Below are 27,811 nucleotides of genomic sequence, written 5' to 3'. Positions count from 1 at the left end.
ACTCCTTCACTTTACTCTTTTTCCTCTCGTCCACTTATCGTACTCTCCCTCTCCTCTCCCTCATTCTCTCCTTCCCTCCAAGAGAAACTCTACCTTACTCTCTTGGGATATATTCCGTCTCTCCTTCCCTCCTTCTCTTTTACACTCCTCTCCTTCCCTCTCTCCCTCCATGATACCTAGCCCTCCCTCCTTCCATGACCCCTGACCTTCCCTCCCTCTTTCCCTCCATGATAACTGGCCCTCACTCCCTCCATGACCCCTGTCCCTCCCTCCCTCTCCCCATCCGTGATACCTGGCTCTCCCTCCCTCCATGACCCCTGTCCCTCCCTCTCTCTCTCTCCCTCCATGATACCTAGCCTTCCCTCCTTTCCTACATGACCCCTGGCCTTTCCTCCCTCTCTCCCTACATGACCTCACAGGAATTGCCTACCTGCCGTGTCGGGTGAGGTAAAGGTGTACTCGACTACTACCTGTTCCCTTTACCAGTACCCTTATTATGAAGTACTTCACATGACCCCAGTACCCATGACCCCAATTTTACCCTTCATACCCCAGTACCCCACATGACCCCCAGTCCATTACCCCCATGACCCCAGTATCCACATGACCCCAGTACCCTTCACATGCCATGACCCCAGTACCCTTCACATGACCCCAGTGCCCTTCACATGACCCCCCATCCTCTGCCCCCACCACCTCCACATGGCCCACCAACCTACATGACTCCACCAACCTCCACATAACCCCACCAACCTCATGACCCCCACCAACCTCCACCCCACCAACCTCCACGCGGCCCACCAACCTCCACAACCCCACTAACCCTGCTCTCTCTCTCTCTCTCTCTCTCTCTCTCTCTCTCTCTCTCGTCTTACATTGTGTGTGTGTGTGTGTGTGTGTGTGTGTGTGTGTGTGTGTGTGTGTGTGTGTGTGTGTGTGTGTGTGTGTGTGTGTGTGTCTTTCTTCTTAGAGTGTGTGTTTGTCCGTCTCTGCCTGTCTGTCTTTCTGTCTTTTTTACTGTGTGTGTCTCTCTTTCTCTGTCATAAACCGTCTCTTTACCTCTCCCTTACCTGACCTCTTCAACACCTGTCTTACCTGCTATTTCGAGGGTGGCGTTGTTGGAGGTGACGGTGCCCACTTCGTTGCTCGCCTGGCACCAGTACACCCCCGCGTCATCCTCCTTCTTGCCGTGTACCACCCGCAGGAAGAACAAGGATCCCGTCGGTAGTAACACCCGTTGGGATTTGGGATCACCTGGGGACGTCCTGAAAAGGTACAAAAAAAAAATGAAGTCAGTGGTGGAAAAAGTGATGTTAGTGGTGAAGGAAGGGTGATGTCAGTGGTGAGGAATGATGATGTCAAAGGTTTTTAAGTCACAGTTCATCCCTTCATAACCACGCCCTTGGCCATGCCCACAGCAGTCATGAGACTCGTGGTTAAGCTGAGAAAAGCCACGACCACGCGATCAAGCCCACGCCACGCCTAACATGCCCATGCCTACATCAGAGAGACATGCTGAGTGTCCAGACCACCACTAGGAGACCACCGCCAGGAGACCACCTCTAGGAGACCACCGCCAGGAGACCACCGCCAGGAGACCACCTCTAGGAGACCACCACTAGGAGACCTCAGCAGCAGCAGTGTACACAACATGTAGTTTATCCCCGTCGCCTCATAATGTTCACTCTGGTTCACGCCTCTGTCTCTGCTCTCCCCCTTTATCTTCGTTGTCTCCTAGTCTAACATTTATTTTTATTTACTCTCCTCCCTGACTTTTATGTTCTTCTTTTTCTCTTCTGGTTTTTGGTTTATTCGTATTTGTTTTCCTTCCCAACTCGTTTTACGATAATCCAGGCCGTCTCTCTGTGACGTCATCCTGGGTTTGAGACATCACCCTTGTTATGTGACGTCATCCGGGCTCTGACATCCTCCTGGTTATGTGACGTCAACCAAGTGGCGATAAACACTTTATATACCACCCAAAAATACACAGATTTCTTTATCTTCTTTAAAATCATGATGACATTTGGCTTAGATCATAAAATTAAGTGAAATTCACCTTAATGTATGTATGTAAAAAAGACGAAAGTTTGAACACCTGGGAGAATGAAGGTTATTGGTAGGTGATGGTAAAAATATAAATTATATACAAATCATGTGTGTTATGTGTATTATGTGTACCGGTATGTTATGTGTATTATGTGTATGTTATGTGTATTATGTGTATGTTATGTGTATTATGTGTATGTTATGTGTATCTTTAATAAATATATGGAAACATTAAGTGTACTGAAGGGTGACAGCGATAAACACAAAAACTTAGTTATCTTGTTAATGGATGGTTTAGTGTAGTGAAGGTGTCAATAGTGAGGAGGAGAGTTACCTGAGGAAGGTGAGAATATGACCTGACCTAACCTAACCTAACCATATATAATAGTCTGTAACACTATTTCAAATACATGTCAAGAAAAAGTACTTTAAAAAATATTGGCATTATTCAAGAAAAAAAAATCCAAAGCGTACAGAAGTGTGGGTCTATAAAAAACCAAAACTGGCAACACTGAACAACCAAATGTAAACATGCAACACCGCCGTGACGTCAGAGGTTATTGTATAAAGCCATATTTTCCCGCGAAGGTAAATACAACTTTGACCTTCAAGAACCTGAGGATAAAACACATATTCTATAAAACATTCTTGGTTTATTTTTTTAACTTTACAACGATTAAATGTTAACTTGTGTTGTGTGAATCACGTTAAGAAAAAAACTGTTATTTTTTGGTTGCACTTCCTGAAATATTTCCCTCTCGATATTAAAGTTTCCTCGTTATACCGAATTAAAGATATTAAGAGTTTTATTTGATACGTTTTCGATACTTGTTGGTGTATACACAGGCCTACACGAAGGCCTATTTGAATTTGAAGCACATCATTTAGAACATTTGGAAATTTTGTTTAGAGAGAGTAAGGACAGTATATATATATGAAAGAAAGTAGAGAAAGGGTATATGAGGAAGAGAAAGTAGAAAAGGGATATAGAAGAAAGTATACAATATATGAAAAAGGTGAGAAAGTATATATAAGAAAAGGAAATTAGAGTGGAGAAATAATATAGGAGAAAGGTAGAGAAACAATATATAAAAGAAAGTAGAAAAAATATATGTAAAAAAAAGTAGGGAAAGGATATATGAAAGAGAGAAAGGTATGTGCAAACAGCTGGACTAGTGTGTGTGTGTGTGTGTGTGTGTGTGTGTGTGTGTGACGGCTTTGTTTTGGTCGGTGGTGAGGCGGTGACCGGAGTCAGATGTTGATGTTCTCCTAAAGTAGTGATGATGATGATGATGTCTACTGAGGATAAGGACACACACACACACACACACACACACACACACACACACACACACACACACACACACACACACACACACACACACACACACGTGACACGGTAAATTCACACTGTAATTCCACCATTATTTACCCATCATCGTTGGGGCGGATCAAAAGGCAGTCAATTTTGTGCTCATCAAAGCTCAATTACTATCAACAAAAACAGACAATTGAGAACTCGTACTCTGGATTATGATGCTTCAAGTCTCTCTAGCTGGTATCCCTGCACACTGTTCCCTATGTTAGTAACTTCTTTATAAACTCGTTCTACCGTGTTATATAGTCCCTCGTGTACGGCGCTCACCTGTGTGTGTGTGTGTGTGTGTGTGTGTGTGTGTGTGTGTGTGTTTCTCCTGCATATTTCGAGTGTACAACGTGATGTACACAGCGCCCCCTGACTTTTGCTTTGAACACTGCATACTACAGTAACTCTCACCTCCGCTTCTGTGCTAAAACTGTATTATATTTTTTATCATGACTTATAATGTGTTGAACTTTGAACTAATGTGTACTTTACATATTCCGTCCAACAATTTTTTTTCTTCTATTTACATCACAAAAAATATCAAGATTTTTTTTTGTTGAGTTGAAATTCTGAATAATTTCTTTGAACATACAAAAAAATGGGATTGTAGTTTTTCTTTTAATAAAAAAAAAAGTATTTCAGGTGTTCGTAATACAGTCAACAAGGGTACAGTGTTTAATGAGGCTGGAGAGTAGCGTGACCTGGGCGTGGGCGTGGCTGGGGGTGCAACGGGGAGCCCAAGGCAAGAACGGGCCGCCATGGGTGCAGTGAGACGTAATAACAGAGGAACACGGGAGACTTAGCAAGGGCGTTTTTCAATATTTCTACTGGTTGTCCTAACAGGCCCCGACCTAATTTGGAATGACCATTAAGAGCGGGAACCACTTTTTGTAGACCCGTTCCTATTAGCCCTAAACCTAAAGGGTCAAAATCCTTATTATTAAACGTTAGGTAAGGTATGGTAAGGTTAGGTTAGGTTTGGTTAGGTTAGGTTGGGCCCATTAGTAACGGGACCTGCTACCACCTACTCTTACGCCCACCAACACACACTATCATCGCCGGGACCACCAAACGCATCTCATTATCGGAGGAAAACACACGAGCCTGTTATCAGCGGCAAGGTTTTGTGTTGATAAGACGAACGTGGCGGAGGCGAGGTGTGTGTGTGTGTGTGTGTGTGTGTGTGTGTGTGTGTGTCCTGGGGGTGATGATGGCTGTCAGAGGCTGGTATCTCACATTCACACAACACCTGTCAATACCACCTACTGTCTCTCTCTCCCTCAGCTCCTCAATTCTGTCCTGTCTCACGTCTCTCACCCGTCTCGTAACAGATTCAACGACACATCTGTCTCTCCATGTCTCACAAAAGGACCACAATACTCAAAATATCTCACAAAACAGAAAAATCTCTCTCTCTCTCTCTCTCTCTCTCTCAAAAACAAATCAACTAACATATAACGTCTCTGTCTCAAAACATCTCTTGTCAACCACATTAGTTCTCTCATTGGGTTTTGTTATGAGGTAGAGTCTCAACTTCACAACACCGCCATATTGCCCGGCTCTCTCTCTCTCTCTCTCTCTCTCTCTCCTTAATGGTGGCTCCCGCAGTAGGTTTATGGTAGTTCTCATTGGGTTTTATGGTAGGATTAATGTTAGTCTTTTACTGCTATTTTTACGGTAGAACATTATGTGAGTTTTTACAGCAGGTTCTTTAGTTGTAGTAGTAGTAGGGAAAGGTGTGGCTATTGGGGGAGACTGGAGGCCATTTTATTAAAAAAAATAATAATAGTGGTAGTAGTATTAGTAGAGAAACAATCTGATTCCCTCACAAACAGGTGTCAATCCACATAATAATATACCTGAAATAAATAAAACTCTCTGTTAATATGTCTTACCTAAACTTCACAGGTAAGAGGAAATGATGATATCTATGGAGATTTAAGGTAACAACCTCCGACTTGTACCAATTTAAGAAATTCGATGGATTGATTTAAGTTTTGCTGTGATAAAATTGGTGGTTCTGTTGAGTGTGTTGGTAGTCCGAAGGTTCTTGTTGGTGTCTGTTGAGTGTGTTGGTAGCCAGAAGGTTCTTGTTGGTGTCTGTTGAAGCCCTCTGACTTGTACCAATTTAAGAAATTCGATGGATTGATTTAAGTTTTGCTGTGATAAATGTTCTTGTTGGTGTCTGTTGAGTGTGTTGGTAGCCAGAAGGTTTTTGTTGGTGTCTGTTGAGTGTGTTGGTAGCCAGAAGGTTCTTGTTGGTGTCTGTTGAGTGTGTTGGTAGCCAGAAGGTTCTTGTTGGTGTCTGTTGAGTGTGTTGGTAGCCAGAAGGTTCTTGTTGGTGTCTGTTGAGTGTGTTAGTAGCAAGAGTAGTTGTTGACTCAGCTATTCCTGATTGGCTTTTGTGTCTGGAAGGAGAAATAATGACCCAGCAAAATATATATATACTGTATAACCATATAAATGCCTTATTGCAACATACTGGCAGCGGCGTCATTGGAGTCCCCACCACATTCTGTAACTTAAGTAAATTATCCTTGTTTTGTATTATACACTTGAAACTTCCCCAAACGTTTTGTAGGAGTTATTTTTCCTATTAATCACTAAGGACATCTACATATCTCCCTCCCCGACTCACCATCCAAACCTAGCACCAATTTCTATCCTTCCCCAGCTTCCCCCAAGGTCATCCCCATCCCTTACCAAATCTCACTCCTCCCCACCTTCCAGGAAATGAAGCCCCTCCCCCTAGTAACTCCCTGGCCAAAACAAGTCTTCAGGTTCATTCCTATCTCGTAAACCAATCCCCCCCACCCCACATCCCTACCCACCAACACCTCGAGGACACACGGCTCACTGTACCGTGGGGAGGCAACAATCCCTAACACGGTGGGAACCATTAGCGGCGACGGGCAAGGTGTGCAAATAGTTCCCCCACAAGTAATTTTAAACTCCGGCTGCCTGCGAGTTGGGGGATGAAATAGAAACTTTCACCCAACCCGCCATCCCTTATGACCCAGAACTTTGTGATCCAGCAACGGGTTTACGACCGATTCTGCATGTTGGCTCTCTCTCTCTCTCTCTCTCTCTCTCTCTCTCTCTCTCCTTTTCTTTATTCGTCTCCCTCTTCCCTATTATTTCTCGCCTTCGTAGTTTATCAACGAGTTTACGGGAGATTCTTCACCCCTATCTCTCTCTCTCTCTCTCTCCACCTTCCTTTCTCCCTCCCTCATACCCCACGGCGTCCCCTTCCCCAGCACCGCCAACACCTCCTCCCTCTCCTACCTACCATCTCCCTCTTTTTTCTTAACACAGTGGGAGGTGGCGGATGTATCCTCCTCCTTATTTTACCCCATCCTATCTCTTGTTCTTCTTCTTCTTCCTCCTCTATCTCCTCTTACCCATTCTCCTCCCCCGTTCTTTCTCTCCCCATCCTCCTCTTCTTCCCTCTCCTCTCCGTCTTCCTCTTCCTCCTCGTCCTTTTCTTTTTTCTCCTCCTTACCGTCCTCCTCTTCCTCCTCATCCCCGTCTCTATCTTCCTCCCCTTCCTCCCGTCCTCCTCTTCCTCCCCGTCCTCCTCTTCCTCCCCGTCCTCCTCTTCCTCCCCGGCCTCTTCTTCCTCCTCCTCCTCCTCCTAACACAGTAGGAGGTGGCGGGTATATCGGCCACAAAGGTGTCGACGAAGGATTGGGTTCTCGGGTAATTTCAGCAAGAAAACTTGGAGGTCTCCAGGGCGGGACGGTAATGAGCGAGAGTCAGATCCGCCCACAGCCGCCCACCACACTGAGAGAGAGAGAGAGAGAGAGAGAGAGAGAGAGAGAGAGAGAGAGAGAGAGAGAGAGAGAGAGAGAGAGAGGACGGTGGTCTGGCCGTTTGTAAGACTCCTACCAAACTACTAGAATTTCTCAAACAATTTTCCCAACAGGTAATGGTCCCATGAAGACTCAGACATGGTTTGTTTACTTAACTAAACCCGTCATAACTTGTAAGATGTTCAACTTAGTCACACGTTGTTAAATATAAGGGAGTCAGTGGTGATATATACTTGTAACCAATACAGTATATATCAGTTTTATATCTAGGAACCAACCAACGTCTTAAATATTTTACTAACATGTTCTGTCTTAATAAGTGTGTTTTTTTCAGAGGTAATCACTTGCACAGCCCCAGCAGGATAGTCTTATAAAAGAAGTCCTTGATGGCTTGCATGATCAGTAGCACGTGTCCAGCTGTCAGTAAGGCTTCTCCTGCTGTGGACGGGAGTGGACCCCTGCAGGCACACAGTCAGTAACACTTAAAGAGTTCCCTGGCTGAAGTGAGCGCAATATCTTCAATTTTATCATTACTTATAATACTTAAATATATAGCATAAAATTACATATTATGATTAGAAATGTTAATAATCTTATCTACTCTCCCTTTATTTAAACACACACGTTGATGACAGTTGAATATTGATCTTTATAAACATTACAACGTACAGTATGTGGTGGCAGCTACCATAGTGTTATAAATTTTACAACGAAACAAAAAACCATCACCACCACGTTCACACTCCGAGTTACTAGTGCAAAATAGGAGGTCATGTATATTTCATAGCAGCTCCGGAGAGTGAGTGAGGGAGAGGAGGAGGGAGAGGAGGAGGGAGAGGGAAACGGGGAGGGAGGGGAGAAATGAAGAAGAGAGGAAAGAAAATGGGAGTGCTAATCAGGATTATCGGGAGGGGGAGGGAAAGGGAGAGGGAAAGAGGTAGAGGGGAAATGAAGGAAAGGGGAACGAAAATGAGAAAGACCGCTAGTCAGGATTGTCAACCACCTGAGGGAGAAGGAGGGAGAGGGCTGGTGAGGGCCGCCAACCACCTGTGAGAGGGAGGGAGAGGGATGATGAGGACCACCAACCACCTGGGAGAGGGAGGGAGAGGGATGGTGAGGGCCGCCAACCACCTGGGAGAGGAAGGGAGAGGGCTGGTGACGGCGGTCAACCACCTGTGAGAGGGAGGGAGAGGGATGGTGAGGGCCGTCAACCACCTGTGAGAGGGAGGGAGAGCCAGGTATAGTGAGAAGGGCGGTGTGGACAGTTCAGGGAGAAAGTGAGAATGAGAGAAAGTGAGAGATTGCGTGTGAGAGAAGAGGGGAGACAGAGAATCGTAGTCCAAATGGAGGAGAGTGAGGGAGAATAAAAGTCACAAGAAAATGAGGAAGATTGGTGGGTAGAGTGAGGGAGTGAGGGAGTGAGGGGAAGAGTTCAAATATTTATATAACTGATTTGAACTTAATAACTGTACCTGTAACTGTACATATACGTGTAACTGTACCTGTACCTATAACTGTAACTGTACCTACACCTGCAACTGTAACTGCCTGTAATTGTACTTATACCTGTAACTACCTATAACTGTATCTGTACATTTCATTGTATCTGCACCTGTATCTGTACCTGTAACTGTACCTACACCTGCAACTGTAACTGCCTGTAATTGTACTTATACCTGTAACTACCTATAACTGTATCTGTACATTTCATTGTATCTGTACCTGTATCTGTACCTGTATCTGTACCTGTAACTGTACCTGCACCTATACCTGTAAACTGTACCTGTACCGTATTTTTATTTCTATATTAGTATTTGTTTAATGTTATTTCTTTGACACCTGTTAATAGTCATTGTACCTATACTTGCGTAGTTGTCTTTAACTTAGTGAAATAAAATGTAATATTGTGTGAATAGGAAACACTCTCTGTGTGAGGTTCTGGGTACTGGTGGTGGGTACTAACGGCCTAGTAAGTGTCACAGTTTGGACGAGATAAATCGTGTATTTTATGCAATCACAGACACTGTTACTCGGTACGACTGACTAACGAGAAAATCTATTAAATTTTCCGCTGAATAACATCATAGAAAACCGGCCGGTGAGGTAAAATATATAAAACCTCGATATTAAAACTGCTTTCCTCGACTCTGCTTGATGAACCTCAAAAGGTTTTATTGAGGGTCAAGTTAACGAGGCTGGCACGACCCGTGACAAAGAGCTGCTGGCACAGAGAATGTGTTTAATCCTTTCAACAATTTTAAAGTTGATTTACTTCATTCAAATAAATCACTGCAGTTCAGCCATTTGCAAGCTTTCTGATTTATGTACTTCTCTTCGTTGAGTTACTATACGTATACATTCGATTTTGTTTTATATATATATATATATATATATATATATATATATATATATATATATATATATATATATATATATATATATATATATATACTGTAGTTCGTACCCTCCCCAGGCCGTGGCAGAGGTCGGCTGGTCAGCAGGACGCTCGCTGGTGGCTGGACGCCCGGGGTGATGCGGGCACCGTCCACTAAACGTCCACAAACTCTGTGATTTTAGCTGCCATGCCGAGCGTCTCTGTACACAACACTGTTTTACTCCCTCCGTTTTTCCTCCTCTATTTTGGAGATATGTGTTGTGTAAGTGTTGGAGGTACACACGTGGCTGGGTGAAGCTGTTATTGGTGTACATGGTGTCATAGTATGTACAGGTTTTCACTGTGTGTGTGTGTGTGTGTGTTTTAAGACTCAACAGGACAACAAAACAATAATACCAAAAAATCCTTCAAAGGCAAAATCTCCCAGGGCTTGTTCCATACACTCAGTACGGTCACCCTCGCCCGTCTTGCGCCATACATTATGTACATCACATTGTCTCGGCTCACCACCAACCTAATCTAATCTGATTTTCCCGGACGAGCGACGTTTTATGGTATATTCCCTGCAGGCGGTAAAGACGGGAGCATTCTTTTCTTCTGGGTGCATGAGTCACCTCCAACTTCCGCCTTTCCTCACCTGACTGAAATATATTATCTATCGAGAGGGACTTTTTACTCAAGTGTGGCTTAACATTTTCAGTGAACCAGTTCATAGTGACTAGTTTTTTTTAGTCTATGAATTTAGGCCCGAGAATTAATTTAGTTTTATTTTACATATACTTATTCTCGAACACACTACAACTAACTTAACACTACCACATTACACCACGCTACACCTGACTCACCACTTACATACTACACCACGCTACACCTGACTCACCACTAACACACTACACCAAGGTACACCTGACTCACCACTAACACACTACACCACGCTACACCTGACTCACCACTAACACACTACACCACGCTACGCCTGACTCACCACTAACACACTACACCAAGGTACACCTGACTCACCACTTACACACTACACCACGGTACACCTGACTCAACACTGTACCACGCTACACCTGACTCACCACTAACACACTACACCACGCTACGCCTGACTCACCACTAACACACTACGCCTGACTCACCACTAACACACTACACGCTACACCTGACTCAACACTGTACCACGCTACACCTGACTCACCACCTACACACTACACTACACAATATTATGACTGGGTCAGATTTTCAGTTTCTTAAGATGAAAATTCCTAGAACTGAAGGCGTGAGGAAGCAGCAAACTGACTGTGTTAAGATAAATCATCGAAATAACTACATTACCTTCTCTTAACATTAATTAGGAAAGAAAATTACGGTAGAGAATTTAGGGGCAGATTCTGTACCTGATAATTATGTGTCCCTTGACTGGTGTTAACTTCATCTAGTTAAGGTTGATTAAATTTTTATTGTGATTTTTATGTTATTTTTAAACGATTCTGTGATTTAACTTGTTCGTGGAAAGCAAAACGCAAAAAAATAATTAACAATACAGGTATTAATGTACCAGAAATTGTCGGCGATGCATATTAGTAATTATTATCCCATCGCTGTCCCTATTATGTAGACACGTCCACAGGCACTCAATACTGCCACCAACAAACACCTTCCGTCGGCCTTTTCTACCTTAAGTTACATTTTACACAACCTTCGCCTCAGGACTACCATCTGTAAGGCGCCCTACCTCAGAGTGCTGCTCATTATATCATACAACTCCTCATCCTCCTTCAAGCACCACCTGTCAAGCCAAGGGACGAGGCCTCTGATCTCCCCTGCGCTGTAAAAAGTCAGGTGCAGTGCTGGGTCTTCGGTTACGAGGAATATTCATCACAGAAACTTTATAAATCTGGAGCGTGTGTGGAGCGGCGGGTTAATTCTCTCCCTCATCCGCCACACAATGCCTTCACTTAAAAAACACTGAGCAGACTTATCAAAAATTCTCCGCTGACTCGCCTCGTCCAATATGCCAGTCAAGAATTTTTGAGATATGAGTCGCCAGGCGGGTCGTTAACGACATAAACTGACAGTATGAGGCAAGTGCATCGTATATACTCATCAAGCCTAAGTTGTCTGTCTGTATTTACGATCCCGATAAACTCTCAGACTGAACAACACACAGAAGTTATATATATCTCACCGGAAAGGTCTTTCATCAGGGAGAGTCTTGGTAATTAAAAATAAATAAATAACAAATGTCGCAGACGGCGTGGATAACCTGCCGGGGAGGGAGGAGGGGATAACGTGCACACGAGAGGTTCACCGCCAGTACTGTATAACAATACTCGCCTTTGTTGACCTGTGAACATCACTCAAAGAGGTAGTACATATCATCTGGTGATCGTGTGTATGAAGTCTGAAGACACAGTGCCCTATACGCCTTAATAGGCAAGTCACACTACCGTGCTTGTCAGTGACTCATTCTTCAGGAGGTAAATAGTGTCATTATATGTTGAAGACAGCAGCAGGGCGTGACCAGGTTTTCAAACAGCTGGGTCACGGTGACCTATTTCTATTTACAGGAGTTATATTGTGTTATTGAGATGATCACACTTATGAAGGCTGATGACTGCAGCGTGTGGCTTAAGTGTAGAACAAAAGGCGGCTCTTAAACTGGGCATGACCTAACCTCTATAGCATTACATGGAGAAGGTCAACATCTTTTAGCGAAGATAACTACAACATACAAGCAGCAGAGACTCACTAGACACAACTACGTCAATATTATTGTTGTTGTTCACTTTTGTTTCTGTATTTTTCTGTCTTTATAAACTCTTTCAATTTCAGTAACCTAACACAAAAATCATCCTCGTTAGATACAAGACGGTGTGACCAGACCTTCAAAAAAGTAATCCATGAAAAAAGTTAAATAGTTCTACAGCTTCACTAACGGTAGGGAGGGAGGCAGGGAGGCGCCACATGGACCTCCTACTGCTCGACGCTGCAGTAGTATTGGTAAAAGTTCAACTGGTGCAGCGGCCGAGACACCAAAACTATGTTCTGAATATCCAAATGATGTCTTACATTTCACCTCTGACTTCTAACAATTTCCAACCTTAATTTTTTTTCCTCGTGTAGTTCGAGTCCCTAACATTTCGGCTCACCTGTAATTCTCAAAGACACACAGGTAAAATTATCTTCTAAATACAAATACGAGATGATACCAAACTCGCTTTATTTAACCGTGGCGCAAAGGTGGCGGCCATAATGACGTCGAAATTACGCTGAGACTCGACTTTAACTACACGGTAAGCTTGCCTGAAATACGACTTTGTCAACACAACATCCTCTGCATTATCTCATTCTCTCTTTGTTCTCTCGTTATTTTTGTCTTTACATTCTCCCTGTTCTTTTGTCTGTTTTATTAGAGCTGTTCTCATCATGTTTTGTTTTTTTATTGTAGTTTGTTCAATATGCTTATGAAGAATATTTTTGTTTCATTAGTAACTCTTTGACGCCTCACCCCTCCTTGTCCTCACTGTGTCACTATGTATCATCATCATCACCATCATCATCATCATCATCATTATCATCATCATCTTGTTACCAGAATCTTGTGTCTCTTTATGTTTCTATTTGTTTATCACAACAAAAGAAGTCATCCGTGCCTTTGGGAGACGTTTCCTATGTTGACTTAAGACAATAGACCACAATGTTAGCCTGAGTCGAGATCCTTGGAGCGAGAGAGAAGACCACGTGACACACAGCTGGCCACCGCTATCACAAGGTTGTCTGTGTGTAGTGCAGGAGGGAGGAGTGGCAGGGGTGTGGGATGTGGGAGAGGCCCCTGGAATCGACACAGGTAAACGCCCAGGTAAAATGCCGAGGTAGACGCTCTCATAAGGATACATTATCAAGGGAAACTCCCCGTCGGCCTGGCTCACCCTAATACTGTTTCCTCACTCTTCATAAACTCTTTGGGTGCGAATTCTTATACGGAAATTATCATGAGTTCAACCTGACATTATTTTACTATGTGACTGATCTGTAATATAATAATAATAATAATAATAATAATAATAATAATAATAATAATAATAATAATAATAATAATAATAATAATAATAATAATAATAATAATAATGGATGCCCCTCGTGTAACGAGGATGGCCAACCCAAGGGCCACCTAGGCGTGAATTTCTTTAAGGTGTAGAAGCTGTCGCCAACACAACAACCAGTGTCAAGGAATAGTCAGAGAAAACCAGATAACTCGCCAACTGCACTGGCTAACCATTACCCTGGAACATGCAGGTCCCCAATTACTGCTGGGTAGACAGAGGTAACTGGCGTAAAGAAACTTGCCCATAGTTTCACCCTGCCCGGAGATCGAACTCGGGTCCGCTTGTTTGCGAGGCGAGCATGCTGACCATTACACCACAGGACGCCAATCTGAAATATAGGATTGTATTCACAGTCGTTACACCACGCGACCGATCGGGATCACCATCGAGTGTGGTTATTCAGAGACGCCTACAGACCCGAAGGCAGTTCCGGTGATCAGGTTTCCTATCGGGAGTGTTGGAACAATTTATCGGGAGGGCAGTCGTGATGAATATAAAACCCTTTTCACCCTCCAAATTTTGATATATTGGAATAGAATACATTCAAAACTGATAGAAAATGAGTTTGTTGGTGACAGAAATTGTTTTTTACATATACATTCAAAGATTAATTGTCAGTTATTTACTTGTGTTAAATAGTCCCGACTTTTCTCTTTTTATCACAGCTCCAGGGATCATATGCCTTGTCTTGTAAAATCTTCCCTCTCTCTTGAATGAGGCTAACTAGACCATTGCACTGTTTAAAAGAGAGCGATATGCTGCGTTCATGGCTATCCATATTTCCCGCGCCGTGTTGTGACAGCTGACTCGAGGTACACCAACCACCGGTCATTCCAGAGTGGCCAGGACCTTCATAACAAACCTCACAAACACCAGACAATAGTAATTTCTATATCACATTGATATCACCTAAACACTTTTATGTTCGTTTGGTCAAATGTGACTTTTTTTTTACTGATGGTTATTTTTTTGTATTTATTTATTATTATTGTGTGTGTGTGTGTGTGTGTGTGTGTGTGTGTGTGTGTGTTCGGGTACTCAACGCCTGGGTTGTGGCATCAGTGGGTCAACCAGTCGATTTGGAAATGTTGGTAACCCTGCCCGGTTGATCGTAGTGCCCGAAGCACGTTCTTGAAAAACCTCGCCCTACGGCCCATAATCCTAAGGTATCTCTCACATCCATTCCTTCAAGACCACTAAAAAAATAAAATCAAAATAGTAAATTAATACTCAAAATAAAGAGTTTTCCAGATTACTATATATATATAAACTGTTATTAGAAAAGTTGAAAACTAAAATGGAAGGTAAACTGGGGTCTTTCCATTACTCCAGCGAGGCACAAAACAACATTTTTACTGCGATAACAAAAGTTTGGGAACATCAGGCGGGCGTCGTGTGACCACCGGGCGCTAATTAAAAGGTCCACACCCACCAGATTACCCCCCCCCTCCCCTTCTATTAATTCTCTCCTCCTCCCCCTCCCTTCTTTCTTTCCCCTTCTACACCTCTTCCTCCACTCATTATCCTTTCTTGCCCCTTTCCTCTTTTCTCTCCCAGTTTCTTCCTTATCCCTCCCCCTCTCTCTTTCCTCCTTCCCCTCTCCGTTCCTTCCTACTTCCCACTTTCCCCTCCCAGTCCCATCCCTCTTTTTACTTCCCCACCCTTCCCTTCTCCCCCTCTACACCGGCTCTCCCCGACAGTCTCTAGACTTAACGTGTACAGTGATCCAAGACACCACATGTTAACTTTTACCTGAGGTGGGGTGGGGGGGCTAAATTGGCACTGGCACGAGTAAGGAAGGCAGCCAAGAGAATGGAAAAGAGAGTTGGCGTCAGTACACACCCTTGTTTTACCCCCGTTTGGATGGGGAAGAACTCAGACTGGGTGCCATTGTGCCGTTCATGCCATCGTGGAGTTGCCTCACAACGGCGATAAATTTTGGGGGGCAGCCAAATCGGCTGAGGGTCCGCCAGAGGTGCTTTCCTGTTGACTTTACCTCCAGTATACCGTACATGTCATCAACCTATGCTAATGAAAACTTTAGGAGATCAACTTTTAGGAATCAGATGAATAAACTAAAGCCTTAAGGATAAGACAAAAAATGGCTTTGCAACTAACATACAATATACGAATCAGATAAAGAAAAAACAATAATAACAGTGATAAGTAAAAAGACTGAAGAAATAAGTAACATGAACCAAGAAGAGACGAAGAAATAAAAATAAAAAAAATACAAAAAAAGTAACAGTGAAGAAAGTTAAAAAGAAAAGTACATATAAAGTAACTAAACAAAACAATAAAGGTGAAAAGGTTAATTTAATCACCCAAAATCATCAAGACTGAACTAAAAGGTAAACAATAATAATAACTAAGGTTGAAAAGTTCCACAAAGTTCCACAAGAAATATACCACGAGTACTGCCAGGTTCAGGTGACCAGGCAGGTCCTTAAACACACCTATCTTACCCAATTCTCTAAGTACATCCCATAATGAATTCTCCAAGTACACGTCTCAATCTATTCTCTAAGTATATTTCTTAATCAATTTCCTAAGTACATGTCTTAATCAATTCTTTAAGTACATGCCTTAATCAACTAAGAACACGTCTCAATCAATTCTCTAACTTCATGTCTTAATCAATTTTCTAAGTATAGGTCTTAATCAATTCTCAAAACACAAGACCTACCTGACAAGCTGACCGTCTTTAAACCAGCGGATGGTGGGTGGCGGCTTCCCCTCCGCATTGCAGTTGAGGGTGGCTGGCTCACTCCTTGGCACCGTCATGTCCGTTGGGTGTTCGGTGATCCTAGGCGACCGGAGGGATCCTGTGAAGGAGAAAAAGGATGGAGACGGCATTAAGAGGCGATCCTGATGGCTTTTGGTCATAAGTTAAAAAAAATTGAATGATTCTGAAGTATTAAAGAGAAGATGAAATAAATCAAGCGAAAAAAAAATAAAAAAAATAAATCCCGAAGGAGAAATTAGACGAGAGGTAACGAAGGGGGATTTACAGGTAAGACCAATTAACACAGAAAGCCAAGATACCTGTAGCCATAACAAGCATAAAAACAGAGAGATACCCAAAAGAAAGCTCTATAACAAGACGCTGTGGGATGAACTCAGAGATCACCATGCGTACAATAACCTCACCTTCCTACTGTTGTGTATATACCGTGTAATAACCGCAAGCAGGAACCAACCCACAACAGGTACACGCAATCAAGCACCAGGTGTGGCTATGTTGAGTGTTATCTGTGTGTGTGTGTGTGTGTGTGTGTGTGTGTGTGTGTGTGTGTGTGTGTGTGTGTGTGTGTGGACAGTTTGCTCAGTGTATGAATGTTTTTTTTAGTATAAATATCTTGGACGCGTCTCAAGTGCTGTTCCTCTTGGTGTCTTTAATGGCTTACGTCTTTCATCATCGAGTTCTCTTGTTCTTCTTTTTCCTTGTATCTATATTCTTGTATATCTGTCTATATTTTCTTGTTTCTTTTACTTGTTTTTTCCTCCTCCTTTCTATCTTCTTCTATTTATTTCAATCTTCTTCTTCTCCCTCTTCTACAACTTCTCCTTCTTCTTCTTCCTCTTCTTCTTCATCGTCTGCACTACGATGTTTTTAATTTGAATCAACAAAACTTCATCCACATCTTTCAGTTCTCGACTACAAAATAGAGATAAGCAACACGATATGTAGCTGAGAGAGAGAGAGAGAGAGAGAGAGAGAGAGAGAGAGAGAGAGAGATGCCTGTGTGGTAATGGAACAATGACATCAAGAGGAAGTTACAGCAATTATAGTTTTACACATATTACTAAAACACAAAACCAGGCCAAGTAAAATGTCGTATCCTCCTTCCACACACACACACACACACACACACACACACACACACACACACACACACACACACACACACACACACACACACACACACACACACACACACACACACACACACACACACACACACACACACACACACACACACACACACACACACACACACACACACATACACACACACACACACACACACACACACACACACACACACACACACACACACACACACACACACACACACACACACACACACACACACACACACACACACACACACACACACACACACACACACACACACACACACACACACACACACACACACACACACACACACACACACACACACACACACACACACACACACACACACACACACACACACACACACACACACACACACACACACACACACACACACACACACACACACACACACACACACACACACACACACACACACCACACACACACACACACACACACACACACACACACACACACACACACACACACACACACACACACACACACACACACACACACACACACACACACACACACACACACACACACACACACACACACACACACACACACACACACACACACACACACACCCCTAGGCGACCAGGCAGAGTTCATGATAAATGTCGAGGACATGGCAGGTTGGGGCATAACGAGGCTTTCAAACAAGCAGCAAGTGTCAAATATCGGTGTAACAAAGAAACTATAGGTAACTTCCCAGGTAGCAATCTCAGGTAACCCAGTGATACCACCAAGTGAGTTTGGCAATACTAGGTAACACCATCTATGCTACTAACCCTAGGTAACACAAGCTGACCCTAAGTAACACCAACTAACCCAAGGTAACACAAGCTGACCCTAAGTAACACCAACTAGCTCTAGGTAACACCAGCTGACCTTAGGTAACATCAGCAGACCCTAAGTAACACCAACTGACCCTAGGTAACACCAGCTGACCCTAGGTAACACCAGCTGACCTTAGGTAACACCAGCTGACCCTAGGTAACACCAGCTGACCTTAGAGCCCCTCCAGATCATCATGTCTAAACTCAACTCGAAAATATTTTGTATGTTCCCGCAGGTAATATTTCCCGTGGTTAACGAGGCTGAAGAAAATGACAGGCGCGTTAATTAATGCATGCCTGGGGAGGCCTCTTTATATATTATATATAAATTTATTCCACCAAATACAACAACAGGGAAATATTTATCATTACGTATTACAACGAAATAGTCTGGTCGACCCGTACAAAAATTCATGACCTGATATTTTTACATTAGAGATTATTTAACAGCAATTTCCTTATTGGTACTAAAATTTATTACTCCAATACCTTTTTTCTATTCAAACAAAACTTCTTCAATAAAAGGCTTTGTGTTTTTTTATTTGTGTATTGTGGAACTTTTGAACGACAAAATTCCCCCAATAAAGAGCACTTATCAACAAATTCCAGACCAATACCAAAAAAATACCAATACTTTCTGATTTATTGTAAATATAATTCCTTGTACTCCACTCAAAGCAGATCTTGTTAACATTCAATTTCAGGAAAAACATTCACTCTACACTTGACCATAATTCTGGAAATTAAAAACAACGATTGAAAATTCAGGACAGGAGACTTTAGAGTAAATTGATCAGCTGTTGTGGGTGAAGCCTGAGAGCCAGCCAGCGAGCCAGCCAGCCAGCCACGACGGCCTTAAAATAAACCCAAATTGCTCTCCAACTTGTCAAAAATTCTGACGCATAATTTCAGACCTGACTCGTAATCTTGTCGCCGCCAACACATGCCTCCATTTTTTTTTCTCTTTCTTCTTCTTCGTAAAATTTCATCACACGTCAAAGAAAATCGAATTTGCATGACACCAGAACTTGTGATTTCACGACGCATCTGAAAATCGAATTCGTGTGAAGATACGATAATTTGGCCACAAGTTGACAATAGAGGGTAAGTGTGTAATCGAGTTTTGTGAGAAGGCAGATTTGTTGTGTTCATGTTTTGAGTTCATGATAAGTTTGGTTAGTTGTTGTTGTTGTTGTTGTTGTTTTTACTTAGACTGAAGAAACCATTAGAAAACATAATCAAGCAGGACAATGAGTATGAAACCATAAATATTGTTAAGTTGAGGTTTTCTAATTTACCTGAAATGTTATATTTTTTGGGAGAAAGAAATCATCAGAAAACTTGAAATATATTCACATTATACCAGACCAACTGTTTCAAATTTCAATATAGATAATTTATAATATATCTAAATGATTATTCTTAAACAATAAAACATAAAAAAGAAGATAAATAATTACAGCCACATCAAGTTTTTCTCTGAACCTTTAGGGGACGACAAAAATTTCCCAAACACCTGTAAGACTCAGGGGCCCCGGCTTTTATACCTACTTGGCCGCCGGGTAAGTAGGTATAAAAATTTTACCCCCCTGAACATATTTTGTGCTTGACCGGGTATTTTACGGGTCTATGGGCACTACCAAGAGGCTAAAACCCGGCCAGACAATGGCCGCCTTTATTGATTGAAAAATGGTAATCCGGATGAAAATTCTCCCCAAGAAAGAAAAAAGTATATTGCTTGTGAATTTAAGAACTATGGAAGTGTTATTGGCTTAAGATTTGTTTGCCTGGTGGAGTGAAACGTGATGGAGCGTGAAGGTACTCTCTCTCTCTCTCTCTCTCTCTCTCTCTCTCTCTCTCTCTCTCTCTCTCTCTCTCTTTCACAAGGATTACTCTCTCTATCCTACACTTCCCACATGTACTTCCCTCCCCAACCACGGCCTCTCTCCCTCCCCATGGAAACCTCCCTCACCATGTAACAACGTAAAAGCACCAGCCAGCCGTCACCACTACAAAGGACGGGTCTGCAGAGCTTCCCCAACACCAATTAGGGGCGTCTGTGGTGGTGACGACTGATGACCCAAACACTGTGTCTCAGCAGAGCACCCCAGAACCCCTTCCTTCCTCACCTCGGTCACGTCTCCTCCCTACACCTAAAAATATCCAGCCTCATATCTTTTTCTTTCTATTTTCTAAGATTACGATCAACTGCCATTCCCATCCTCACCCCCACAAATAAAAATCCTGTACTGTATCTTTCAGTTATTTTAAAATGTCCAAAAACTTGCACATATCCCAGTTAAAAACATCTAACGCTATATATATCTTGTTCCTATTCTCAAAGACCATGAAGATTAGACACCCCATTTTATTTTACCTGAAATTTAACAATCCTAAAGCCATCGGGAAAATTTAGGTTAGGTTAGGTTAGCGTTAAGTTGGTTAGGTTAGGTTAATCTTCAGGTTAAATATACCGAGGTGTCTAATCGTCAAGTGACCCCAACTTACACGTACAGTATACACGACCTTACCTGGACCTGCCCTGGGTACTCTTAACATCCCACAGTCAACAACAGTATCTAAATAATATTTGTCATTATGGTAACCCAGACACTATCGGGAGCTGTTCCTCGACACTACCTCTGAGTTTATTTCACCACACCCCTGTAACATCACTCATCACAACCCCCACTTCACCCCTGTAACACCCTCACCACACGTCTGTAACACCACTCACCACGCCACATACATCTTTACGTAGCAGCGCCTTTGTTACGCGCCACACCTGTGCATAATATTTACCTGGCCTTCACCTGGGGCCACCACCTGCCTCATGGGAACACCTGTGTCACCTTGAATGATGTCCACGACGTAAATATTCACTCGTAATGTTCCCTCTTCTGATATTTTTATTTTCCTGACAACATACAATGCATTTTAGTACCTATTTTTGGGTAAGATTTTTAATATCGCAAATATTATGTAATTGTGATGTAAGACGTGAATAAGTACAATGTTTTGGTAAATGTGTTTCCCCCCAGTGCCCACCCCCCTCCCCTGACTTACCTACCTCCCACACACACTTTGTTTTTCTTTTTACATACAGCTCTCCTCCCCTGCTCTCTCTCTCTCTCTTTCCCTTGGCTTCTTTCCCTCTCTTCTTCCCTCTCACACACACACCTCGCATGACTTCCCTCCCTCCTACACGCCCCCACACACACATCTCCCCCTGGTTACTATCCCTCCCTCCCTCCCTCCCTCCCTCCTACATACACAACTCTCTCCCTCACACACACACACACCCCTTCCTCCCCCACACCATTACTCACCTCCCTGGGCCAGCTCGTCTCGCTTCTCCTTCACTATCACTATCACCGCAGCCATGAGCCTACCCCATCCCCTCCATCACCATTAAGGGACGCCCCATCACCATCATTATCGACGTGGCAGCTTCCCAGGCAACCACCGCGGGACTCTCAAGCGTTCGTACCTTCAGTTTTGCTCCCTCCTTCCCTCCCTCCCTCCCACCCTCACCCCCAGCTAGAGACCTCCTATGGCACCCTGACTAATGTCTCACTTAACAAACATTGATGGATATTCTGACAGGATCGTGAGTTGTGTTTATATATGGTTAAGTTAGGTTTGTTTTTTCCTCACTTATAAGTTACGAAACAAAGATGTATTCTCAAACCGTCGTAAAATATTTTTCTCCCTAAATATAATAAGTGACGTCATGTGACTAACTGCCCCGTTTATAAGTTAAGAAGGTGACGACTTAACAAACCAATCACTAATGTGTATACCCATTCTATATAAATTATGTATATACTTATTTTAGCCAATGTCAATGTTTTTTTTATTCTGCTTTTTTAATTTTGTCCTTAAAACATACACACGCACAAGAGCAGACAGACAGACAGACAGACACACTTGTACACACACACACACGCACACACTACTACTACTACTACTACTACTATTACTTAGCTGTCACTCGGAATCAAGGATGACGATCAGCCAGCTATGATACAATGATATGAGTTATTAAGGATGTCACCTTGGCTGGTGAGATTTGAGGTGACTAAAGAAGCCGATACGGGACCGGCAGACTTGTTCACAGATGTTACACATCTGGAGGACTACATCGAGTGCGGGAGGGGGCGGCGGCAGCGTCTTTCCGGCGTTGGCGCTTGTCTGCCTTGGTTTGCAGTCGGGCTAACTCGAAAGTATTGACACCTTCTCGTGTGGTGCTTCTCCAAGCGTTATGATTTGGAGTAATCGACTCCTAGGTGAGGTGGTCGATTTGGCACTTTTTCAGGATTGTATTAAGACTATCCTTATACTTTTTCAGTAGCCCGCCAGCGTTACGTTTACTATTCGTTAGGTGACTGTAAAGTAGCTGCTTTGCCAGTCTACTGTCGTCCATGCGGGTAATATGGACAGTCTAGCGTAATTGTTCATGGATAATGGTAGCCTCGATGCTCCTACAGTTGGTGTCAGCAAGAATACTGGCATTTGTTTCTTTTGTCTTCCAGACAACTCGGAGGATGGAACATAGACTACGTTGGTGAAAGTTGTCAAGTGCCTTGATGTGCCTCTTGTATGTAACCATGTCTCACTGCCATATAGCAGGGTGGGGAGGACCACTGCTCGATATACGTGTAACTTTGTAGATAATTTCATCTCCCTACAGCTGAAGACACGGTTTCGGAGTCTGCCAAAGGCTTGAGATGCACATCTGATCCGATGCTGAATCTCTTCATCGATGTCCGCGGTGGTGGACAGGTGGGAGCCGAGATACCGAAAGTGGGTAACATTAGAGGGTAATACCATTAAGCTGGGTGGATGGTGGAGGTGTGTCTGAACCAGGGGCAGGCTGAAAGAGAATCTGAGTATTACGTACAGTAGGCCACAGGAATAAGTATACACACTGCAGCTGTAAGGTCCGAAAATGGTCTGGTAATGTTGAAACTGCGCATCCAGACGCATGATGAAACTCAGCTTCCCCCACCTGTTATCGCTAACTATTTTCTGTTTCCCCTTCTTTATTCTTCTATTTACTCCACTTCCTTTCTTTACTAATCCAAACATCAGTAAAAAAAAAGTAGGTTAAGAGAAAAAGTGGGGGAGGAGGAGGAGGAGGGAGCTGTACGATAACTGCAATCCCATTCGGCAACAAGTTTACTACCATTGGATACAATATATTACATGTAATATAAACACAAGACACTAGTACAACATTCACAACAAATGTATTTATGACATATATGTAGGAATAAAACATAAATTACAAGTCATTTTGTAATTTTGTCTGTTCAGGTCAATGTTACCAGATATTTTGCCTCAAACACGAACCGTAGGTGTATACTTATTCTTGTGGCCGACTGTACATTCACCTCAAGGCCGAAGTGTGCATACGCATCCGAGTAGGTGTTCAGGATCTCCTGTAAGTCGTGTTCAGTGTGAACAACAAGGGTAAGGTCGTCGGCATACTAAACTACAGTAATGGAAGCTGCCGACACCTTTGTTCTTGCCTGGAGTCGTCTTAAAAAGACCCTTCATCCGGTACTCGATGTCCACCCAGCCGGCTAAATTGGTACTGGCACGAGTGAGGAAGGCAGCCAAGAAAATGGAAAAGAGAGTTGGTGCCAGTACACATCCTTGTTGAACACCCGTTTGGATGGGGAAGAAGTCAGACTGGGTGCCATTGTGCAGGACACTGCTGTTTATGCCATCGTGGGGTTGACTCACAATGGCGATGAATTTTGGTGGACAGCCAAAACGGCTGGGGGTCCACCAGGGGGCTTCTCTGTTGACCAAGTCACGACGCTGTTCTCTGCACTTTTCCTGTATCTGGTGGGCAGCAAAGATCATGTCATTGGTGCCACGTGATGATCTAAAGCCACATTGAGGTTCTGGAAGGAAGTTTTCCGCCTCAGCGAGATCCCGCGGTAGTTGCCACAGTCTGACCGGTCTCCCTTGTTCTTATAAATATTGACGATGGAGTCGTCTTGAAGAGCGTGGGGGATTTCCTCTTTTTCCCATATATTCTATACACACACACACACACACACACACACACACACACACACACACACACACACACACCCTAACCAATTTCTCACATCTGGACAATTAAAATACACAAAATCATAAACAATTAAACATACAACATTTAACATCAAACATAAAAAATATGAACAAATTAAAAAATAAATAAAACAGGTATATAAAAACCTTACCTTTATTATTTCCATACAAAACAGGAATACAAAAATTTCGCTAAACTATATACCTTCAGGAAAAAATAAATAAATAAATACAAAATAAAATACATAGAATAACAATATTTTTTACGCTTGGCGCTTCACTGTGTACTGTCTTGGGATAGTCTTGTTGTATAATGTATTTTCTTTGGGGAAAATAAAATGGTTAATGTGTGTTTTGTGATGTTGAGGCGGGAGGGGTGTAGTTTGGGGTTGTTAGGTGGGGAGGGAGGCGGGGGAAGGGGGTTAGGAGAGGAACGTAGGAAGGGGAGGTAGGGAAGGGACGGGAGAGGAGAGGAGATGAACGAGGGAAGGAGGGAGAGGGGAGGGGAGGGGGTGGAGGGAGAGTGGGGGAGGGGGGAGGTGGAGGGGGAGGTGGAGGGAGATGTACTTGGGTTCAATGATGCTGTGACCTTGGGGAGTAACTTAGGGACTTAAGTCAATCCGCATCACTTTCCTGACTGACTGACTGACTGACTGACTGACTGGTTACTTAAGCTAGGCAGTGTCCTTGTTGGTTGACTGCCTCCGTTTTCTCAAGAAGTAGTATTGTAGTTTCTTTCGTAAACTGCACGAGACAGACAGACAAACAGACAGACAGACAGACATAAAAAGAGAAGATAGGAAGATAAAGAGAAAAAGACCGAGAAAAAAAAAAGAGAAATAAAAATGAAAGAAAGAAATAAAAATCCTTCAAAGGCTGGTCGAGATTTCAGGTTTTTCCACATTCTTTTGATCTCAACATTCCATCCTACTTTACTTTCTTCCTTCTTACTCCCGCAACCATTTCCTTTCTTTTTTTGCTTTGTTTTGGCCACTTTTTTTTATAGTAATAATGGAGTTTGAGGTTCATTCTTCCTTCATATTTTCTATATCTTTCATTACTTATATAATTCTCTTCTTTCAAACACTCATCTATTTTCCATTTTCTTTCCATTATCTATTTTTCTTTTTTCTTGATGTTGTATTTTTATGCCTTTTTCTTTTTTTATTAATTAATTTTTTTCCTCTACCATAACGTCTCCACTACCCAGCTATTAGAGAGAGAGAGAGAGAGTCTTCCTGGAAAATGATAAAGAGGTAAGACGAATACTGAAGAAAAACCAATTTAAAAGCGAAACATTGAGACCAAGACATAGAGGGAAAGGAGACAGGAGAGGGGGGGGGGATCTCGTTAGCCAGACATCGAAGAGGAGAATTCATGTAGCGAGACCTAGAAGTCGAGGCCGAAAAGTCAGGGAGGAATAACATGGCTAGTTTAAGCTAGGATTTTCGACTGTGGGACCTCAACAACGAGACCTGAAGAGCGAGACCACAAAAAAACGAGACTTCGAATAAGAAATGAAGAAAACGAGTATTTCGAATTCGAGACCACGAGACCACGACACCGAGATCTTTTATCTCTCTCCCCAGCGTGCGAACAGGATGAGTAAAGAGATGATCTAACTTCTGTAGCAGGTTGGGTCTGGTCGGGTCTGGTTGGGTCTCCCGTTGGGGGACCTTCACCAGCGTCAGTATAATTGGTGGGCGGTCTACGGGGAAATAAACCCAGGGCGGGGCCACACGACCAAAAATACGCCACAGTTACATATGGTTTAGTGATTTCACGATGACTGAAGCTGCCAAAAGCAGGAAGTGGTGGTGGGTCAATGCGGTGTTGTGAGTGTGTGTGGTGTTGTTGTGGGTGTGCGGTGTTGTGGGTGTGTGTGGTGTGGGTGTGTGTGGTGTTGTGGGTGTGTGTGTTGTGGGTGTGTGGTGTGTGGTGTGTGGTGTTGTGGGTGTGTGTGTTGTGGGTGTGTGGTGTTGTTGTGGGTGTGTGGTGTTGTGGGTGTGTGGTGTTGTGGGTGTGGTGTTGTGGGTGTGTGGTGTTGTGGGTGTGTGGTTGTGGGTGTGTGGTGTTGTGGATGTGGTGTTGTGGGTGTGTGGTGTTGTGGGTGTGTGGTGTTGTGGGTGTGTGGTTGTGGGTGTGTGTTGTGGGTGTGGTGTTGTGGGTGTGTGGTTGTGGGTGTGCGGTGTTGTGGGTGTGTGGTGTTGTGGGTGTGTGGTGTTGTGGGTGTGTGGTGTTGTGGGTGTGTGGTGTTGTGGGTGTGTGGTGTTGTGAGGTGTTGTGGATGGTGTAGTGAGGGGAAAAAGGGAAATTATGCAGTGTGTGAGGGAGGCTGCACAGTAGGTGTGTGAGTGGTGGGGAATGTAAGAGGTGAGGAGCCTGACCTTGTGGGTGTGCTTGTGGGTGTAAAATATCCACTCAAACTTCACCTTATTTTCATTTCCACAAGTCACATTAGTGCCTACAATAATTGATTTTTTTTAATTTGAATTTTACCGCGGACAGCAGCTAGTTTATTGTGCACCCCAGTGATTTTGATATTATGGCAATGAATGTTACAGAGTATTTCCAGTACATTGTTTGTTTAAGTTGGTACATAGAATTCTGATTAGGTACTAGATGTGAAGTGTGGATACAGCCTTAGTTTGTCATCAAAGAAGAAGTGCTGTGCCATTGCCTACACAGTGTGCTTGGATCTATCTCTATAAGGTTCTATTTTTTCACAGTGTAAGACGTAGTGTTGGAGTGTGTGGCCATATGTCTGGCCACACACTTTACATTTAGTTTTGTTCACATCTGCCTGAGAGTCATACTGCCAGAGGTACTTATATCCTAACCTTAGTCTATCGGTTACAACATCCTGTAATCTAGTGATCTTGTTACTTGCTCCATATACATGTTTCACTTGATACATCTCATCATGGTAAACAATGGATTGACTAGTGCCTGTTTGTGCTTGTCTACTGTCTTCAAATTCACCTGAAAGTTCTTTTCTGAATAAAATTTTTAAGGTTCTGTTTGACAGTCCTAGATTGTACTCAACATTGTCATTGTTGGACTCGAGTTTAGCTTATACGTGATCATGAGGAGATTAAGCTTAGTATGAGATAAGCTTATGTGATCATGAGGAAATTAAGCTGAATATGAGATAAGATTATACGTGATCATGAGGAGATTAAGCTTAGTATGAGATAAGCTTATGTGATCATGAGGAAATTAACTCACACTCACCTTAATAAAACAAAAGACTAACACTCAACCACTTTCACATCAA

General features: G+C 43.1%; 1 protein-coding gene across 1 annotated transcript; it reads right to left on the bottom strand.

The window, feature by feature from the left end:
- Positions 1–1,066: 1,066 nt before the first annotated feature.
- Positions 1,067–21,828, bottom strand: LOC121875399 (roundabout homolog 2-like). Its single transcript, XM_042379950.1, has 3 exons — positions 21,774–21,828; positions 16,421–16,559; positions 1,067–1,265 (listed from the first exon to the last, which is right to left on the bottom strand). The coding sequence occupies exons 1-3, from the start codon at positions 21,826–21,828 to the stop codon at positions 1,067–1,069; spliced, it is 393 nt and encodes a 130-aa protein (XP_042235884.1).
- Positions 21,829–27,811: the final 5,983 nt, after the last annotated feature.

Source organism: Homarus americanus, unplaced genomic scaffold (assembly GCF_018991925.1).
Source record: "Homarus americanus isolate GMGI-L3 unplaced genomic scaffold, GMGI_Hamer_2.0 scaffold50666, whole genome shotgun sequence".
Taxonomy (NCBI): domain Eukaryota; kingdom Metazoa; phylum Arthropoda; class Malacostraca; order Decapoda; family Nephropidae; genus Homarus; species Homarus americanus.
Note: the sequence above shows the minus strand (reverse complement) of the source record. Positions and strands in the feature narration are given on the sequence as shown.